At 41.0% G+C, this 21,637-nt stretch overlaps 1 protein-coding gene across 1 annotated transcript in view; it reads left to right on the plus strand.

Moving 5' to 3' along the window:
• The window catches only part of GALNT17 (polypeptide N-acetylgalactosaminyltransferase 17), a 214,539-nt gene that overhangs the window by 56,543 nt on the left and 136,359 nt on the right, over positions 1–21,637 (plus strand). Inside the window, exon 3 of the mRNA XM_069971179.1 lies at positions 8,040–8,206. Coding sequence (XP_069827280.1) covers positions 8,040–8,206 — 167 coding nt within the window. The remainder of the gene's footprint in view (positions 1–8,039; positions 8,207–21,637) is intronic.

Consider the following 21,637-nt stretch of genomic DNA (forward strand, 5'->3'; position numbering starts at 1 on the left):
TTTGCAGCTGATTGGATGGGCACTAGGGATTATGGAAAATCCTTTGCTCCCACCAAAAGATAGTTTGATAAGCTAACATCTGTGGCCACCATTGCAGCTGACATGTTTAGCAACTTTGTGAAGCAAATCAGGCAAATGCGCAAATTGCTACTAAGCAAATTTAACACCCGATTTGCTGTGATTAGGAATTCGTCAGATTTGCTTCGCTCATCTCTAAGAATGACAGCCACTAATAATGTTTTTGTTCACTATTTTACACTCACCGGCCACTTTATTAGGTACACCATGCTAGTAACGGGTGGTCTTCTGCTGCTGTAGCCCATCTGCCTCAAAGTTCGACGTACTGTGCGTTCAGAGATGCTCTTCTGCCTACCTTGGTTGTAACAGTTGGCTATTTGAGTCACTGTTGCCTTTCTATCAGCTCAAACCAGTCTGCCCATTCTCCTCTGACCTCTGGCATCAACAAGGCATTGTTGGATTGGATGTTTTTTTCTTTTTCGGACCATTCTCTGTAAACCCTAGAGATGGTTGTGCGTGAAAATCCCAGTAGATCAGCAGTTTCTGAAATACTCAGACCAGCCCTTTTGGCACCAACAACCATGCCATGTTCAAAGGCACTCAAATCACCTTTCTTCCCCATACTGATGCTCAGTTTGAACTGCAGGAGATTGTCTTGACCATGTCTACATGCCTAAATGCACTGAGTTGCCGCCATGTGATTGGCTGATTAGAAATTAAGTGGTAACGTGCAGTTGAACAGGTGTACCTAATAAAGTGGCCGGTGAGTATACATCATTATCAATAGATGGCCGTCATTCCGGGCCAAAATCCTGCTTTCGGAATAAAGCCTAAATGTGGAAACATTCCAAGGCTAGACAATTATAGAAGGTAAAAATAAGTAATAAATATTTATGTATTAAATAAGGGGGGATCCATGAACTAATAATAGCTATGTTCACACGTCGTCTATATGTGGTAGTTTGAGCCCATTTTGAGTCCAAATAAAGGCCGCTATTTAATAATGGCGGTTGTGACTGTACAAATAACGCCCGTCATCATAAAATAATGGTCATGATTAGAACTCAAAAAGACGGTGTGTGAACATAACCATAAACATGCTTTTGTGCCTGCCTATGTACACCGATCAACCATATTATGAAAGGCAGATGCTTAATATTATGTTTGTTTCTGACTCCACAAGACATATGAAAGTGTCCTCTGGTATATGACACCAAGGTTATAACATTAGATCCTCTAACCTCTAAGTTGCAAGGTTGAGCTTTTACAGATTGGACTTGTTTTTCCAGCATTTTCAACAAAAGCTCAATAGGACTGAGACCTGGGGAATTTAGAGGCTAAGTCAACCTTTTGAACTCTTTGTCATGTTCCTCAAATCATTTCATTCATTGCAGAGTTGCAAGATGCATTTTTCTGCTGAAAGGTTAAAGGGGTAGTGTGGAGCTAAGCATTATTCACAAAATAACACACATTTCAAAGTTATACAACTTTGTAATGTATGTTATGTATGTGAATGGCCCCCTTCCCCGCCCATGCTAAACCCGGAAGAGTGGTGTATTATACTCACCTGATTCGTGTCGACCCCCGGCCGCCATCTTGTGACAATGATGTAATCGTCGGGAGGCCGGCTGAACCACTGCAGCTGTCCCTCATGCCGGCCCCCCTCTGCCGCATCATCAGCTGCTCAGCCGCGATTGGCTGAGCATAACTAAGCTGAGGCAATCGCGGCTGAGCAGCTGATGATGCGGCAGAGAGCGGCATGAAGGAGGACTGGTGTGGTCTGGCCTCCCGAAGACGACGTCATTGTCCCCAAGATGGCGGACGGGGTTGACACCAATCAGGTATGTATAGTGCACTACACTTCCGGGGGTGGGGGGACACGGGGGTGTCATTCACTAACATAAGATACATTACAAAGTTGTATAACTTTGTAATGTGTGTAATTTAGTGAATAATTTTCTAATGCCGCACTACCCCTTTAAAGCCATTTCTGAATATCATTGTTAACCCCTAGACGACCCTGGACGTAGGGTTACGTCATGGAAGTCTGTCCCCAGACGACCCATGACGTAACTGTACGTCCTAAGTGTTTCTCCGGCTATGAAGCGCGCTCTGGAGCGGAGCGCGCTTCATAGGAGGTGGGGGTCGGCTGCAGTGAGCAGCCAGGACCTCACCGGTAATGACACGCTGCAGCGATCGCGCTGCCGCGTGTCGTTAACCCCTTAAACGCCGCGATCGCGGCGTGACCGCAGCGTTTAAGTGCAAGTGACAGGGGGAGTCCCCTGTCACTTACCGATCGGGACCCCCGCAGTGTGACTGCGGGGGTCCCGATCGTTGAAACGAACCGCCGGAGGTCTCTTACCTGCCTCCGTGCGGTCCGATCGGCGATCTGCTGCACTGAGCCTGCACAGGCAGGCTCAATGAGCAGATCGCCGATAACACTGATCAATGCTATGCCTATGGCATAGCAATGGTCAGTGTAAAAATCCAAGTAGTGAATGTAGAAGTCCCCCAAAGGGACTTCAAATGTGTGTAAAAAAAAAAGTTCAAAACACTAACACACTACCCCAAAATCCCTCCCCCAATAAAAGTTGAAATCACCCCCCTTTCCCATAATATAAATAAAACATATAAAAATAAATAAATAGATAAACATATAATATACCATAGCGTGCGTAATTGTCCGATCTATTAAAATATAACAAGCGTCATTGTGAACGGCGAACGGCGTACACGAAAAGAGGGGAAAAATGCGCAGATTACCGATTTTATGTTACATTATATATTTAAAAAAATCAATAAAAAGTGATCAAAACGTCTGATCTTCACAAATATGGTATTAATAAAAACTAGAGATCATGGCGGAAAAAATGACACCCCATACAGCCCCGTAGGTGAAAAAATAAAACCGTTATAAGCGTCACAATAGGCCCATTTTATTAATATTTAATTGCCAAAAAAAAGGATTTCATAAAAAAATATATATATAACATTAGAGAATCTGTGTAACCTGCATATGGTTGTGTTCGGACTGACCTATAGAATAATCGTATCATGTCGCTGTTACCATATAGTGCATTACGTAGACACAGGAACCCCCCAAACGTTACCATATTGCATTCTTTTTTACGATTTCACCTATTTATATCTTCATAAATAATATATTTGGAATTCCATCATACATGTTATGGTAAAATGAATGACGCCATTACAAAGTACAACTATTCCTGTAACAAATAAGCACTTACATGGCTTGTAGATAGAAAACTGAAAGTGCTAGAGCTCTTACAAGGGGAGGAGGGAAAAACGAAAACACTAAGTTCAAAATTTGCTCGGTCCACTGGGTCATTTTGGGCCTGGTCCTCAAAGGGTTAAAGCGTTATACTTGTTGCACAACAATGTTTAGGTAGGTGGTACATGTCAAAGTATAGTCAATTTGAATGCCAGGTCCAAGAAAGTTGCGTAGAGGATCATACTATCTCTACTAGCTTGTCCCCCTCCTCTTAGTGCTCCCTTGTGCCCTCTCTTCAGTAGATGAGCAATGAATAGAGATGAACAAACTTCGAGCTTGTTCACGTTCATCCAAACCGAAACTCTGGAAAACATGCATACAGTCATATGCCGTCTGCACGTTTTCTAGGATTTCCTAGGGCTGCATCCAACTTCTTCAGCCACTGGTATAGTTTATATATTTGTCTGTCTACTTCAGTGCTTCTACTATATTATCAGCCATTGCCAGTGTATTCATTACTGCTCTCTATCACTAGTCTAGCAGCAATACTCATATAATACGACCTGACAGAGCCCAAAAAACTACAATGGACCCCAGCCATACAGCCCTGATACAGGTAAGGGTCTCATACTGTGCCCTCCAAAAAGCTCCTATTCGATGTCAGTAATGAAGATGTAACATCTGTGATATAGCTGAGCAGGAAAAGCAACTATGGAAGTCCTTTTCCTCAGCTATCATTATCAAGTATTCTTTTAATAACAGTTCCTAAAATTTGTTTACACTGCGTGATAACATTTGCATTTTAGATAGATATATAGGAGATAGATAATAGATAGATAGATATACAAGAAGTTCAGCAGCACTAAAAAGCAGTGTAGACGGGTGCCTATTGTAGTCTCAACCACGGACTTCCTTATATATTCTTAGTAAATTTAATGGCACTCCAAAAGATAAGATGCAAAATTGGTGTTTTATTCCAGTGTCCAAAAAGGTATAATAGCGCAGCAATCAAGGAGAGGCAACGTTTCTGTGGCCTCACGCCACCATTTTCAAGCCAATACTGGTGAGCACATCACACTTTTAAATACAGGTGGGTTGCACCCCATTGGTGCGCCCAGTGTCAATCACAGTGATTAAAAACATAGAATCAGGTGTCAGAAGTGAAACAGATACTAAGGTGATATCTTTTAAGGAGAAAACAAATGCATAAGTGACTGTGTTGTGCATTTGTATAGAAAAACAAATGCATGAGTGACTACGTTGTGCATTTGCATAAAAATATAGAAGTGCATGATACAAATAAATTCATAATGCAAGTGAAAAAGTGTTATCCATAAGTGTCCGTATAAACATTTTTTAGTGTCTATATTTTTCAAAGAGTCCATTTCCTATATGGGGTATAGTCCATAAAAGTTCGCCTGAAAGAAGAAACAGTATATTGCACAATTCAAAGGATCCACTTCGGAACTGCGCTGGCCGCTAGAACTTGTCTGATTACCAAAGGAAGCGTCCCGGTCTCCAGGAAGCAGCTGACGTCAGAGGTTCACCCCTTCCATCCAGACATATGTGTGGTTTGCGTTCACAGTGATTAGCTACCATAGCAGATAGCAAAATTTACAGAGTTTAGTCGCCTTGCAACCGCTCAACAGCTGACTGGATCCCATCCCACCGGAGCATGCTGGTCAGCTACAGGGGCCCGACAGGCCGCTTATAATGAAAAGGTAAATGAAAAGACGCAATCCCTGATATCGCTTCGTCTGGGCTGTGACCATCCGGGAGACAGGTAAGTAACACACTTCAGCTCACATAATGCGGTCCAGGCAAAGAGTTCCTTCCGTGTTCCAGTATGATCTATGAGAATACAAAGTAAATATTAATAATGATACAGAGTAAATATTGATACTGATACAAAGAACAAAAGTGTAATTGCTCACAAATTCACGGGGTGCACTTCTCATACCCGGGGAAGGGAAGTTTATTTAGACATATGTTTAGCTGTCTTGTATTCTACGTTTAAGCCATGTTTTCCTAGGGCATTAGTTTAAAAAATCCATTCAAGTTCCTTACGCTTGAGCAGGAGCTGTCTATCTCCACCTCTACGTGGCATCTCAACTCTGTCCACAACCATGAACCTGATGTCCCGTTCCGTGTGCCCGTTCTCAGTAAATTGTTTGGCTACGGGGAGATCCAGTCTATTTTTCCTGATTGTGTAGCGGTGCTGGTTCAATCTCGTTTTTAGATCCCAGGATGTCTCCCCCACATAAATCAGGCCAAATGGGCACCACAGTATGTATATGACCCAGTCCAATGAGCATGTTAAATACTGGTCGATTTTGTATGTTTGCTGTGTAATGGGGTGTACAAACTCTGAACCCTTTTTCATCAATTTACAGTTGATACAGTTCAACACTGAAAAGACCCTGTATTCCTGCGACTCAAATAGGTTTGTCTATCACTCCATTGCTTAATCATTGTGTTTTTAACAAGCTGGTCCTTTAGGTTTCTCCCCCTCCGATAAGACATCAGGGGAGGGGCCTGGAATTCTGCAACCTGTTTATGTGTGTTCCTGACAACATGCCAGTATTTATTCAGAATCGATGATATTTTAGGTGACCAGTCTGTGTACGTCGATACAAATGGAATTCTTTTAGATTTTTCGTCAACATTTTTATCCTCTAGTAGTGTGCCTCGCTCAACGGCATCTATGTCCGTTCTACATGTATAGAGGGTTTTGGGGGGAAAACCCCTATCCATGAAGTCCTGGGTCATTTTTGAAAGTGTTTTGTGCAGGTTAGTCTCTTTATCTATGATCCGTTTGGCTCTTAACATCTGGCTTTTGGGGAGACTCTTTACCATCTGTCTTGGGTGGCAGCTGTTATACCTGAGGATATTATTACAATCAGTTGGTTTAATGAAAATATCAGTAGTCAGCTTGTGTCCCTCTCTAATAACCAGTACATCTAAATAGCTAATCACATGGTAGTCACAGTGCATGGTGAATTTGATTGTAGAATTGATCGTGTTTAAATAGTTGACAAATGTCACCAGTTGGGACATGCCCCCCGGCCACACCATGAAGAAGTCATCTATATATCGCCTCCACATTCCGACATGTTGGAAGTGGGGCGACCCATAGATGACCGACTCCTCAAGGTGTGCAACGACAATGTTGGCATAGGTTGGTGCATAATTAGCACCCATCCCGACTCCACGTGTCTGTAAATAAATTTGGTCCTCGAACATGAAATAATTGTTATTTAGAGCAATGTCTAACAGTTGAAGTATAAAGTCTTCCTTTTTGGGTTTCTAAGTTGGGCGACTAAACTCTGTAAATTTTGCTATCTGCTATGGTAGCTAATCACTGTGAACGCAAACCACACATATGTCTGGATGGAAGGAGTGAACCTCTGACGCCAGCTGCTTCCTGGAGACCGGGACGCTTCCTTTGGTAATCACACAAGCTCTAGCGGCCAGCGCAGGTCCGAAGTGGATCCTTTGAATTGTGCAATATACTGTTTCTTCTTTCAGGCGAACTTTTATGGACTATACCCCATATAGGAAATGGACTCTTTGAAAAATATAGACACTAAAAAATGTTTATACGGACACTTATGGATAACACTTTTTCACTTGCATTATGAATTTATTTGTATCATGCACTTCTATTTTTTTATGCAAATGCACAACGTAGTCACTCATGCATTTGTTTTTCTATACAAATGCACAACACAGTCACTTATGCATTTGTTTTCTCCTTAAAAGATATCACCTTAGTATCTGTTTCACTTCTGACACCTGATTCTATGTTTTTAATCACTGTGATTGACACTGGGCCGCACCAATGGGGTGCAACCCACCTGTATTTAAATGTGTGATGTGCTCACCAGTACTGGCTTGAAAATGGTGGCGTGAGGCCACAGAAACGTTGCCTCTCCTTGATTGCTGTGCTGTTATACCTTTTTGGACACTGGAATAAAACACCAATTTTGCATCTTATCTTTTGGAGTGCCATTGAATTTACTAAGAATAGATAGACAGACAGACAGACAGACACTTTCAATGTATTGAATGTTATTTGAAAATCCAAACATTTGTGACGTATCATATTAACTAGATCAAGTAATCCCATGGAAACCCCAAGTAACATTTTCCTGTTTTTTTTTTAAACAAAGCATATTTTTGTGTCATTGATGTGTGTACATAAACAGTACATTGATGCGTGTAAAACACGATTTCTCTTTTCCTCACTTCTCACGCTTAGGCTATGTTCACACAACGTAAAACTACGGCCGTAGTTCTCACCGCAGAACTACGGCTGTAGTTTTGCGGTGTGTATCATAGCCTAATTTGTAATGGGATCCCGGCATACACACATCGCGCCGAAAAAACTGACAGGTCAGTTTTCTGCGGCCGGAATTCAGTGAATTCCAGCCGCAGAAAGACCTGTCAGTTCACACAGTGAAGTGAGCGGCTCCGGTCGCTTGATTCACTGTGGGCTATGGGAAGCTCTGATGCGGGCGCGCGCTGATGCGCCTGCATCAGAGCTTTGCGGCCGGAAAGATCACCCGGCAGGTACTTAAGTACCGGCTGCGATGATCCGGCCAGAGATTGGCCGTTCTGCGACCCAGCCATGGTCAAGGAACAGCCGGTCTCATACCAAGTGTGCACATAGCCTTACTCTCCTTATTTTTTTGTTTTCCACTTTCTACCCCCTACCCCATAGTCTATCTCTCTATAATATAAAATATATGACAGTATATCTAACATGTGAAATATTGATTTCTTTAAGGTGCAAGAAATTAAAATACCCCAAGGAACTTCCTCAGATTTCAATCATCTTTATCTTTGTAAATGAAGCTTTGTCAGTGATCCTTCGATCAGTACACAGCGCAGTGAATCATACACCTGTCCATCTTCTGAAGGAAATTATCCTTGTGGATGACAACAGCGATGAAGGTATGATAATATTTTAGTACACTGTCTTCTATACAGGGAAATTTTACATCATACATGACTACATTCTATTAGATATCTCTTAGCGTCTATAAAGTTATTTAAAATGAGTATATGCATACGGCTTGTAATATAACTCGAAGAGGAAATATTAAAGGGGTTATCCAGCACTACAAAAACATGGCCACTTTTCCCCCTACTGTTGTCTCTAGTTCAGGTGCGGTTTGCAATTAACCTCCACTTACTTCAATGGAACTGAGTTTCAAAACCCCACCCAAACTGCAGACAACAGTAGGGGGAAAGTGGCCATGTTTTTGTAGCGCTGGATAACCCCTTTAAGGACTGCGGGCAATTGTTTTAACAAATCCAGTAACAAATTCAGAAGGGGTTATATCCTTTATTTTTAATTTTCTTTTCCAATCCTGTTTTTTTCAACCCTGTTGATTTGTGTAGCTATGTTGCTTCTTTATGGATTGTTCTTGCTGATGTTTTTAAAACCTAATAGGGTTATTACCATCTCAACTAATATACTTATACTTGTAGGCCTCATGAAATTAAACATTCTTTGCAAATACATTAATTTTGCAAACTTGTCCCCATTCTCCTGTTTTGTAATGGGATCCCATTACAAATTCTCTATTTCTTTCTGATCAACTGGTTTCAGAAAGTTATATAGATTTGTAATTTACTTCTATTTAAAAATCTCAAGTCTTCCCACATTTATCAGCTGCTGTATGTGGTGTTTTATTTTCAGTCTGCTGCCACCTCTCTCTTAGACAGAAACTGTCTAGAGCAGAAAAGGTTTTCTATGGAGATTTGATGCTACACTGGACAGTTCCTGTCTGGCAAAGATGGTGGTAAAAGAGAGCACTGTGTCAGACTGGAAAGAAAACAACATTTCCTGCAGGACATACTGCAGCTGATAAGTATTGGCAGTCTTAAGATTTTTAAATGGAAGAAAATTACAAATCAATATAACTTTTGGAAAACAGTTGATTTGAAAGAAGGAGATTTTCGCTGGATAACCCCTTTAATATCTAGAGTGGCGGTCAGTAACTTAAACATTCTGCTGTCAACAATTAAAGGAAAAGAGCGGCATATCAGGAGAAGAAGTCAAGTTTGCTAAATGAATGTATTAGCTAAAACCCTACAATTTCCCCTAAATGGGAATATCCCTTTAAAGTTAAAGGGGTTATTCAGCGCTACAAAAACATGGCCACTTTTCCCCCTCTCTTGTCTCCAGATTGGGTGGGGTTTCAAACTCAGCTCTATTGAAGTAAATAGAGCTTAATTGCAAACAACACTTGAACTGGAGACAAGAGAGGGGGAAAGTGGCCATGTTTTTGTAGCGCTGGATAACCCCTTTAACCTCTCCCACATGTTATCAGCATGCCATTGTTTATCCTGTGCCTAATCTGTGACTGTGTTCCTGTGGCTGTGAATATTCTTACTTCTCAGCTCTCACTAGCAGCAACTGTCATGTCAGGTATTAGTGACGGCCATTACATCCCGTGTCCAGACATGCAAGAAGACAAAAGTGAGCGATGAATACATGGATGCATTGCATGAATGCTGCATTTACTATACCTGTAAATCAGCTCTTTGCACACATTTTGATGAAGTAATGTGAGCCCATAATCCACAGTGTCGACCGCATTTCATATAGGACCATATGCTGAAGAGATTTACCTGTCTTGATATGCTATATTTCAGTATTAAAATGTCTGCTTAATTGAATTATATAAAATAAATGTTGCCCTGTGTTTTTGAGTCCTTTGAAACCGATATAAATGCAATACATAGAATAGTTAGCTATTATGTTACATGTCGATAATAGATTGATGGCGTTTTTAACATATTGTCAATATTGGGCTATATTCCCACAATGTCTTTTTAGGCAAAATAACAGCCGTTATAAATGACGCAAATTAATTATTATCAGAAAACAGCTGTTTTATCACCTAATTTTGTGAACATAGCCCAATGATGTATCTTTTGTTTATATATATCCTAGTGAAGTGCTATATTCTCACTAGCATTTTTTTTTGCCAACAATATTCAATCGTATGTCATGTATTACAGATTTCACATGATTTGTCTCTCCTCTATTGCCGCCTGGATGTGATAATTATGGATGGTTGTTTATGATTTGTATTGTATCGAATTGCGGGATCCTCCTTGTTAGTAGAGATGACTGAACAGGGCCGAGGTTCAGGTTCGTACGAACCCGAACCATCGTCATTTTACTCCCGCTGCCTTCCCGTTCCGTTCCAGTCTATTACCTAGGCTGTATCCCTGTTTTCCAGGTGGCACTCTGGCTGTTTCCACCTTCCATACGGAATTGAAAGGCAGCGGGAGTCAAATGACAATGGTTCTGGTTCGTACGAACCTGAACCTCGGCCCTGTTCAATCATCTCTACTAACAAGGGGGATTGTTAGGGCAGATATCCTTGCCATGCCAGGCAGGGTTTTGTAGCCTTTGTAGCAGAGCTAGCAGAAGGGTTTGTCAGCTCTCTTTCACACTATATTTTGCTGACCATCTAGACCATTTTGCTGCCATCCATTCATTGAGCATACTTGCTTATAACTGGTGTATTTACTTAAATTTGGGGCAGAGTTTTGTGCACGGGGTGTTTTCCCTGGCTACAAAAATTTTATGTATCATTAATAAAAGTTAGAATATATATATATATTTTTTTTATATTCTAATGTTTTTGATAAGATGTCAACAAATATTAGGAATTGCTGTAGTGTAAAGGCCCATGCATAGTCATATTTTGGTAGTTTCAGCACCAGGTGTTTTACACCTCTAGAGCAGGTGTAGATTTCTACGCCCGGCCTGCAAAAGATGCAGGTCTCACTGGATTTACCAAGAGAGGTGTGCCTCGTAGTAAATTTAGTGGGGTGAATGGAGCGGGACTTAATTTAATACTGATGAAGACCTCCACTTCTCAAGAAAGACAACAGGCGCGACAGTACTTATACAGTAGCTTATTAAAAAAAAAAGTTAATTTTTAAAAAGTAAAATCATTAAAACAAGGATACTACACAATCCGTTTACTCTCAATGGTTTCATTCTTTTCTTTTTTTTTATTTAAAAGTGGAATACTTATATAATAAATGTCCCCCAACATCTAACAATGCTCAAGCAAGGAGGAACTGGTGAAGCAACCTTAAATAGGTGCAGGCGGAAAAAATTTAATGGGGTTAGAATAAGGTGAAGATACACTGGCCCTTTAAATCCCTGGCAAGCAGCTACACGTGCACCCTAGTGGATTAAGATTGCATTGCAGTAGCAGCCAGAGGAAAGCTGCAGAGACCAGGAAGAGCAAGAACGCCAGAGGACACCAATGCTGCAGAAGAATAGGCAGGATGGATCCCGAAGCAGAAAGTAGAACATGTAGGACCAACAAGTATCGGGACGGGCCTTGGTGCTGCCCAGAGGCATGACAAACATATGCATACATGTGCATTCCACAGCTGATTTCATATGTTAGTGAATACTAAAATGTGAAAATATTAACATCAAAAGTTGATGTGCATAGGCTCTGCATACTTGTTTTCCCTATGTGCGATTGAGTATACACCATATACAGCGCCTATTTCCATTTTTAAAGGTCAATAAATGTCAAAGTGTTGAAGTATTGGTCCACTGTAGAGAATGTCTTTAGGGAGGTTGAACTTCCATTCAGCATTTTATATACTGTCTTTTATACGTACAGACATGTCTTCTACATTTGGGAGCTTAGTTGGATCTGGCTTCACTCCACTATCCAAAATTATTTTTCAACATAATTTATTTTTCTTAAACTGACACTTATTTTTATGTAGTTCCAGGGCATTTCTTTTGCAATCAGTAGAACTTGTTTTTAATCTTGTTCTTCTGTTCAGTTTCTTGTTAAAAACACTTCCATCCTAGTCGAAAGGTGTTACTAGGTTTGAGGGGCTTAGGTTTAGGGGCTATCTTGGGGACCTTGCCTATTTAGTACAGTACTCTGCCGGAATCGTGTCCAATGAGTGTCACTTTTGGTAGCACAAGTCCCAGGTTTGCATGACTGGGCGAAGCTAACCTCTCATGGTTCCCAAAGGCAGAGATAGCATTAATGGAGTAATTCAGCTGTGTTGCTATTTGCTCCACTGTAGACTAATCCTGCTCTGGTTAGTCCTGACATTATTGAAAGATCCCTGGCGTAGGCAAGGTTAAAACCAGATGACATTTACCCCACCTCTGGGCTTAGCACTGCATAATAGCTTTATCTCACTGGCTCCAACAAAAGACTCTCTCCAAGTGCAAAAACAAAAAAGTCTGTTACATGCACTCCCCGTCCGTGTTCAGTGCGGAACATGGAACGTGTGAATGTAGCCTTAAGCTTCCTTCAGCTGTGCCTCATATTGGGGTAGATTGAGACACCAGGTGGTGATAGTGCCAAGTGACATCTATTATCTAAGAGTGCGACACCTGACAGAGTTACCTTTGGACAGATGGAATACGGGATTTAGTGGCACACCTCTACTGGGAAACTACATGTGTATATGTAGCAGAGCTGTGTGTACATGTAGAAGACATGTGTGTGTATGTAGCAGAGCTGTGTGTAAGTTTATGAAACAAAGCTGTGTATATGCAGCAGATGTGTGTGAATGTATAAGAGCTGTAGATATGTGTATGTAGCAGAGCTCTGTGTACATGTAAAAGATATGTGGATTTAGCAAAGCTGTGTGTATGTAGCAGAGCTGTGTGTATATGTAACAAAGTTGTGTGTATATGTAACAGCTGTGAGAACGTATTAGAGCTGTATGTGTGTGTGTGTGTGTGTGCGTGTGTCTTTTGGTTCAAGAGAGCTCTGTGTGTATAGAGTGAAGCTGTGTGTGAGTGTGTGTGTGTGTGTGTCTTTTAGTTCAAGAGAGCTCTGTGTGTATAGAGTGAAGCTGTGTGTGAGTGAGTGTGTGTGTGTGTGTGTGTGTGTGTGTGTGTATTTGTAGCAAGGCTGTGTATGTACACATGTATCCAGTTCTAAAGATGTCACGCTGGCATTTTTATGCATTTTTTTAGCTGTAAACTGTACATTGGCAGACTCTCAAGGGTAAGTGCACTCCAACTGACCCAGGGAATCTATGGTGTCTACTCAGTAAGCCAATGCTTTTTACCTAGTATGAATTTCCTACTTTTACTTAATACCACATGGTTTCCTTGGCAAAAAGCAAAAAGGGCATTAAACTTGTGCAATAAAATCTGGCGCACCTGGTGGCCATTTTACAGGATAACACTAAACCCTTGCTTGGGGATGGATGCCGTCTACTAGATGGCTTTACTGCTAAGCCAAGAATAATAATAATAAAAAAAAATAATGAAATAAAACTTCCCTTTATTGACAACATTATCTCTTCTTGGTCCAGTGTTGTGTCTGCTTATTGCTTCAGATTTTTCACAAGACAAAGCAGAAGGTGTGCCAGATTTTAGTGACAGTCCAAGTAAAGAGGGGGATCCCGTGCCAAAAACCGACACCCCTATTTGTTTTTCCCCCAAGAAACCTTGTTGCATTAATCAGAATCAAACTAGTGCTGGCTTAATTAGTCTGAGGCATAGATTCCCTGGGTTGGTCACAGTGAATCTGACAACTTACAGTACACAGCTCAGAAAAAAATTGCAAAGGTATTAGGTTTGTGTTAGGTATTTGTCCCTTATCATAAATTTTCTTCTCCCCTAGTATTAGAAATCAGTGCTCCAGTAGAGGGTCTACCTACAGCAACACTGATATTTTTTATAATACCCCCTGATATATAGCGCCCTTTTTGCCTTTTTTTGTTTCAGCAAACAAATATTTACCTTTGGTTACATCTTTGTTTTTCACAATGGCTTAATAAATGTATGTTTCAATGGATAAGCATGAAGCAATTCTCAATTTCATGTTTCAGATTATGATTTGTTTTTTTTTAATTAAAAATTTGTTCTATGCAGTTGCTCCATATATTTATCTCCAGTTTGATCAACTTAATTAGCTTTTTCAGTTTTTTTTTAAAAAAAAGCTTGTAGAGATATTTGTTTTTTATTTTAGCATATTTTGTGCCCCACCCCTGGTGCCATGCAATTTAATTTTAACCCCATAAGCTCCAGACTATTTGGGGCCTCAAAGCCTAAAGACTTAACATTCCAAGAGCCATAACATTTTTATTTTTCTGTTAATGTAGCTGTATAAAGGATTTTTAGGGGGATAGGGGGATCTTATGTGTTAAACCTCTGTCAATTCTTTGAGCGGAGAGCGCACCAGAGGCGCGCAAACCATGCCAAAGAGAAACTGTGTGAGCGGGCCCTAATGGTGTAAATGATGGCAGAAATCTACAGTCGCTCAGGAGCAGGTGTAGATTTTTGTGTCCGGTGTGCAGCAGGCACAGGTACTACCGGATTCACTAAGAACCGTGCGCCGAAGGGGAACATTTATGATGGTTGGAGCAGATTCTTACCGTAAATAAGTGTATGTTCACATTGAGTAATATAGGCGGAATCCCACCTGCCTCAGTGTCTCTATGGGATGGCTTGCGCGCCTCCGCTCCTGCTGCTCCTGCCGCTCTGCGCTCAAAGAATTGACATGTGCCGAGAGCGACAGAAGCAGAGGCGCGAGGGCCACTCAACTAAGAGCCATGTACTTCTTAGGGAATCCGATAGGGTAAATGGGGATGGAGCACAATTTAGATACGGTCTATATAAATGTCCCCCTAAGTGTCCAAAATGTACATCCATACATTGGGCTAGAGTTACAATTTTTTTTTTGTCTTTAGAGAACTATCAAATGTTACACATGTTGCATTTACTATTGTGTAGCATGGCTTATTGTTCCCTTTCCTGGAGAATAAATTGTGATAATGTTGCTGGTGCATCACATCCAGATTCCCACATGTAGAAGCCTTAGAGATGTATGTATGTATGTATGTATGTATGTATGTATGTAGACAAGCCTTTTGTGTAAAGTCATGTAGTAACACTCTGGGTTTGTAGGTATGTTTTAGGGATGAGCGAACTTTTGAAAAGTTCGGTTCGGTTCGATCCGGCGAACTTTCGTGAAGTTCGGATTTGTACGAACCGCTGAATAATTGCAGCTACAATAGTGGGAGTCTGATAGGGTATAGTTTCGTTTAGTTGCAGTTGCTATTACAATGAAAAAAGTGGAAAAAATCTAAGTGCAAAAATATTGAAAAAAAATTAGCCAAGGTGTCAGTGATTACACGGGACATAGGACACAAAGTTCCTTGGACCCAGTAGGGTGGAAAACAGACATTTGACAGTGGAACCAACAGCAGTAATAGTACTGTATTGGACCCAGTATGTTTGAGAACAGGCAATTGACAGAGGAGGAGGAGGCAGTAGTACTTGATTGCACCCACCCAGTATGGGTGAAAAGAAACTATTGGAGGAGGCGGCACCACTTGATTGCACCCAGCCCAGTATGGTTGAGAATAGACTTTGAGGAAGAGGAGGAGGCAGTACCTGATTGTACCCAGGCCAGTATGGTTGAGAACAGACAATTGACGGAGGAGGAGGTTGAGCCTTGGAGTGGTGGCCTGGGAATCTTCGCTGATGATGTTGTTGAGCGCACTTTCCAGAACACGGATGAGTGGGATGATGTCGTTGATCCAATAGCCATGCCTGCTCACAAACAGAGTCGCGTCCTCAAAAGGGATCAACAATTGGCAGGACATGTTCGCAGAGACTTGTGCAATATGAGGTTTATCACATGTGCCATACAAGGTGTATGACTCCCTGCTGCACTGCAGAGACAATGTCCCTCCCGTTAGTTGACCTTGGGTCAGCCATTCATATATCTCCTACCTGATGGTCCAGAGGAGCTCCTGCCCACTGTGGCTTCGTTCACCCTGGCTCACAAAATAGAAAACAGCCTAAGAGCACCGAGCCTGCCATCGTTGGTAAGACACAGGGGCAGGTTGGACTGCAGCCAAAGTGGTGGATGGTTGCAAGCTGGTAGAGGCAGACACCAAGAATCCCAATGAGTCGCCAACATTTTTCTACACAACTGTGCAGTGATAGGACAGCGGTTGGGACTTTTTTTTTTCTAGGACAGTTATAGGACTTTTTTTGGACTGTTTTTATTTTATTTTTATTTATTTATTTTTTTTGTTTCGGCTAAACGGGGTTCTCGTATTTTTTTTAACCTTTATTGTAAAGATATGAACTGAAATTTTGACTTAATAAAGTAGATCAGCTTAAACACTGAAGTTGCTTTCATGTGTCTTGGTTGATACTCACAGACAGCTGTCACATTACATTTTTGATTAGGCAGCACCCAGGTATATCTGAGGAGACTAATTTAATCATCTTGATATTCACAGAAAACCAGGATACAAGGGATTATAGGAGTAATAATCCCTTGTATCCTGGTCTATTCTGTGAATTTATTTGTTATTGTTATTTTAACCAGATTCGTTACGAACTTTCTCAAAGTTCGGTTCAGTGACGAACTGAACTTTTTGCAAAGTTCGTAACTAATCTGGTTTGTTACAGTTCAGTTCGCTCATCCCTATTATGTTTATGTAGCAGTATTGTGTTTGTGTATTTTGATGTAGCAGAGGTGAGTGTGCATGATGCAGCAGAGCTATCTGTGTATTATGCATGCAACAGAGCTATACTGTACTGACAGTACTGTCATAGAGAGCCTTAAAGTGGTCCTGTCACTTTAATAAACTTTGACCCATTCACTGCCCTAGACTAACAGGGAAGTTTAATTAGCATGATTTTTTTTCTTGTTGTCAATTGTCTATACCAGGGGTGCCTAGTATATGAAGAAGGGGTGCCTGGTATATGCTTATGAAGGAAAAAATACAGTAGTTCACATTCATGAATATATTTATTTCAGGTGCATGGCACTTGATTACACAGAATGATTATTGTGCAAAAATTATTATATCATTTTAATTTAAGTGATAATTTTTCCATATGTATGCCATGGATAGAATGGTGTCGGCGTGGGGAAGCCATTGCTGTGGTTCTTTTTTTTGAACCGTGGCCCAATTCCCATGTATGGCACCGTTCTTTTCCCAGGCACCGCCTGGGGCTTAAAGCGTAACTATAAAATATTTTGACCTTTCAGTTTTAGTTAGCTTAGGGCATGATAACAATTTTTGCAATATACATTAATAACCTAAAATGAACAGTTTTTTTAAATACATAAGGCTGATTATGCCTTTACAGCTCTTATTACTGCATTCCTGCTGGACACGCCCCCTCACTGCAGACCCGTACTTAGTGTACAGATTTTGACAGCAGCATCAGATAACAGCCCTGACACAGAGAGAAACAGAAACAAAACCTCCTCCCCCACCTCCTAGCAGCATCTTCTCCCCCCTCCCCTCACAGAGATCACATAGCAGAGCTGAGGGTGTTGTGTGTGAGGAGCAGCGCAGGGGAAGAGCTGGATGGGAAGTGTATCCAGTGCCACCATGACTCCAATGTACTGCATGAGGGAGAGTGGGTGAGTCACTGAAGGGAGGACTACAAGTCCCAGTACAACACAGCTGTAGTCCTTCCATAGTACATATAACATTCACTATCAAAGGTCTGTAGCAGGTGACCCCCACCTCCATGGCTGACATTATCCTACAGTGTAATGAGAGCAGATGACTGTATCTAATCCCACTGTGTGTGATACCATCGGCTGGTTTTCTGTATCTAATCTTACATTGTGATACTGTATGCTGGGGCTCTATCTGATCCCACCGTGTGTGATACATCTGCTCAATACATCTGCAGGTGCTGCTCAATAAATGGAGGGACGCAGCCAGGGAGATGAGGGATAGGCCACGCCCACTTTCATGCAGCCAGAAGAAAAATTCATTTATTCTTCTGAGCCAAACAACTGGGGATATCTCAGCGAGCGTACACGCTATTAACGCAGTTTAGGGCTCTTTTAGGGTAACACTTTTTATTTGAGGAATTTTATTTTTTGGCTACTGAAATTATAGTTACGCTTTAAGCACTGGAGACGGGCCTGCCCTCCCCAAGTGGGAGGAAACCCCCACCCCTCTATGATTTGGCTCCATTTAAATCAATGCCCAGGTACACAGGAACCGGACCACGCTTAAAAAAAAAAGGGATCACAGCACTGGCTTCCCCGCACCAACACCGTTCTATCCATGGGCAAAACTTAAAGGGGATGCACTGATGCTACATTTGCTTTAAGTCACGCTGCGGTACTTTGTATACTTTATATGGCTGAGTAAAGTCATGATGCTGTAGATGAGATTTATATAGTGTTTATTTCTAATAAGTAAATTTCTTTTTGAATAGTTTTATAATGAGTATCATGTGGTCATCAAACATATTATCCTATTGATTGTTGCCAAGAAAATATATTTGATATGAAGATTTTTTTGTAACTTTAAGATCAGATGATGATTTTTATCGTAACACATTGCACTACCAAATAAAAACAACATCCATTCTTGTCTGGAGGTTTTAACCTTCTGTTATTGCAGTGCTTTAATTACGTTTCTATCTACAATGGCAATTATTGCCATATTAGGTTTCAGTCCCCTGTGGCTCTGCTACCTTAATCACTATTGTAGCTAAAATGGCTGCATATACAACGTTTCTGCATATACAACGAATGACATGTATTATATAGAAAGATCTTAATTTGCATATAGTGTAATTTAATATATTTTGGTTCACTTGGAATTGCTCTTTACATTGTAATTACATTATTGTGTAATCAATGTAATTACTGTGGCGGTTGTTGAAAATTGCTTTTGCTTAAAAGGCGAGAGAAGCTATGAAAGTGTCTTTTTTTGGAATCTACGATGTTTTACTTCTCTGGTAGCTGATTATGTCAATGTGTTGTATTCATAGTGATGACTAGTTGGACTTGTCAGCCTAGTTGTCAGATATTCTTAAACTTGACATTATTAAAAAATGTAGGGCTTAGAGAGACCGTGCTTCATCTTAGTTGTCTTTAAAGGGGAAAATCAGATATCAAATATCTAAAGCAATCTGAATTACCATACATCATATCAGCACTACAAGTAATTGTGAGAAAAAGATTAGTTTCCTATTCCGATTATTTATTCTATTTATTATTTATGTATTTATTATATCTATTATGACATTCTCAATGATCTCTAATGAATTATTTTTAAGTGTTGTGTTTGCTAGACACACTGGGGGACATGTATCAAGGCAAAACTGCATACTTTTTTGCGGAAAGGGACGATTTGCGAATATTTTATTAGCAAAACGGCCATTTGCAAATAAAATATTCGCAAATCGCCCCTTTCCACTGAGTACTCGGGGGCGGAACGGGGGGTGCGGACTCAGAGTCCGTGCGATTTATCATTTTTAACACTAAAAGATACGCCGAAAACCTACTCCACCTTTCAGGTGGGGTAGGTTTTCGGCTGTGCGCACCGACACGCATGGGGTTTATGTAGAGGCAGTCCGCCTCTACATAAATCTCCGTAGCGCCGGAGATGCGGGGACATTTATAAGTCCGGCTTAAAAAACGCCGGACTTAATAAATGTCCCCCACTGTGCTTGACCATAACATGATATGCTGGCAACAGTGGATGACACCAAAATGGCTGCAAATTGCTGACAATTCGTTAAGGAAATTTGCATAAAGAACAAAATGGCAGTCGCGTATGCTGCTTAGAGTATCACTGTGTGCGGGATTAACCATAATCCCTATCGCTGGTCCAATCCACTGCAGGCCCCTCTGTGATTCCAGTACCTCCCCCTCGGTTCATTTACGGAGGTGGCCGTAATCAGTACCTTCCCCTCGGCTGTGTGTGGAGGAGAGAGCAGGATGGCAGTAGGCAGATAGAACAGAGCAGGGAGAGACTAACAGAATGATATAGGGACATAGAGGACAGGATAGCAGGCCTGATTGTTGGTGATTTTCTGTTGTAGCTGCCAACCAACTGTCCAGTTTACCAAGTAACTGGGTGCCTATAGGAATTCACAGGAGACCAGTGAAAACACAGCCCATATTATTCACTCACTGGGCACTGTAAACTCCTATTGAATACCAATTTACTGGAATCAGTGAATGGAGCGTGCACCTTACATAATCAGTGGTCGCACTCCACTTCTTCTGTGTTATACAAGTCAGGTTTCATTAGATTGGATGACTGACTGGCTGATTGACTTTTTTTTAAACTGTGATTTTCCAATTTTCGTCACTTTTACAAGAACATGCGTTAACAATCTTGTCCTTCTATAATAGTCCCAGTACTTTCACTACTATAGTTTGGTTGTTTTATAAAAATTTGTTAAGATTTGATTGACGAATATTTACAAATTTGACCCAGAATTCGTAACTAATTTCCGGCTGCTTCACTCATCTTTACTTGGTACATATTATGCACATGTACTTCTAATTCTTTTGCTCTTAGACCCAGGTAAATGAACATTGCCATATGCACAATCACTTGAGACACCACTAACACACACAAACACACATTATTGACACTGAGGCTGACTGACACTGACTGACTGACTGGCTTCTTCCTGATCATTGTACACTATTGTCCAAATAGCAATGTTAGCCTGCATTCATACATCATTGAATATTTATTATTTTGATGAAAAAAAGACATACACTACCGTTCAAAAGTTTGGGGTCACATTGAAATGTCCTTATTTTTGAAGGAAAAGCACTGTACTTTTCAATGACGATAACTTTAAACTAGTCCTGACTTTAAACAAATACACTCTATACATTGCTAATGTGGTAAATGACTATTCTAGCTGCAAATGTCTGTTTTTTGGTGCAATATCTACATAGGTGTATAGAGGCCCGTTTCCAGCAACTATCACTCCAGTGTTCTAATGGTACAATGGTTTAAATACAAATCATAATTTCTAACCTTGTCAATGTCTTGACTCTATTTTCTATTTATTTCACAACGTATGGTGGTGAAGAAGTGTGACTTTTCTAGAATTTTCTAGTATTCCTAGAATGTAGTCTTAGGGCCTTCAATAACTGACGGCCGAACGATCATTCAGACATCAGTTATCTCTCCCAACCAAGCCCCATCCTCTTCATACAGGAATGTTTAGCATGGCTGAGAGATCTTGCATTCTCTATGGGGTGGAGATAGTTAAGCCAGGGATAGTTAACAAAATGCTCAGAAGTAAATGCAGAATGGAAGAGTTGGTGTTATTTGGGATTACATCAAGAAGGTGAAAAAAATATTTAATTCTTCTAAGGCGATGTGCACACGCTGTAAAAGACTGGCCGTTCTGTGACCCGTCTGGGTCACGGAACGGCCAGTCTCTGAAAAGACCATCCCGGTCAGTACTGCAGTACCAGCCGGATGATCTTTGCAGCCACAGAGTTCTGATGCGGGCGCATCTATGCACACCCACATCAGAACTCCCCACAGCACACTATGGAGCTTGCGGCCAGAGCTGCTCGCTCCATAATGTGC

Source organism: Dendropsophus ebraccatus, chromosome 5, assembly GCF_027789765.1.
Source record: "Dendropsophus ebraccatus isolate aDenEbr1 chromosome 5, aDenEbr1.pat, whole genome shotgun sequence".
In the NCBI taxonomy this organism is placed as follows: domain Eukaryota; kingdom Metazoa; phylum Chordata; class Amphibia; order Anura; family Hylidae; genus Dendropsophus; species Dendropsophus ebraccatus.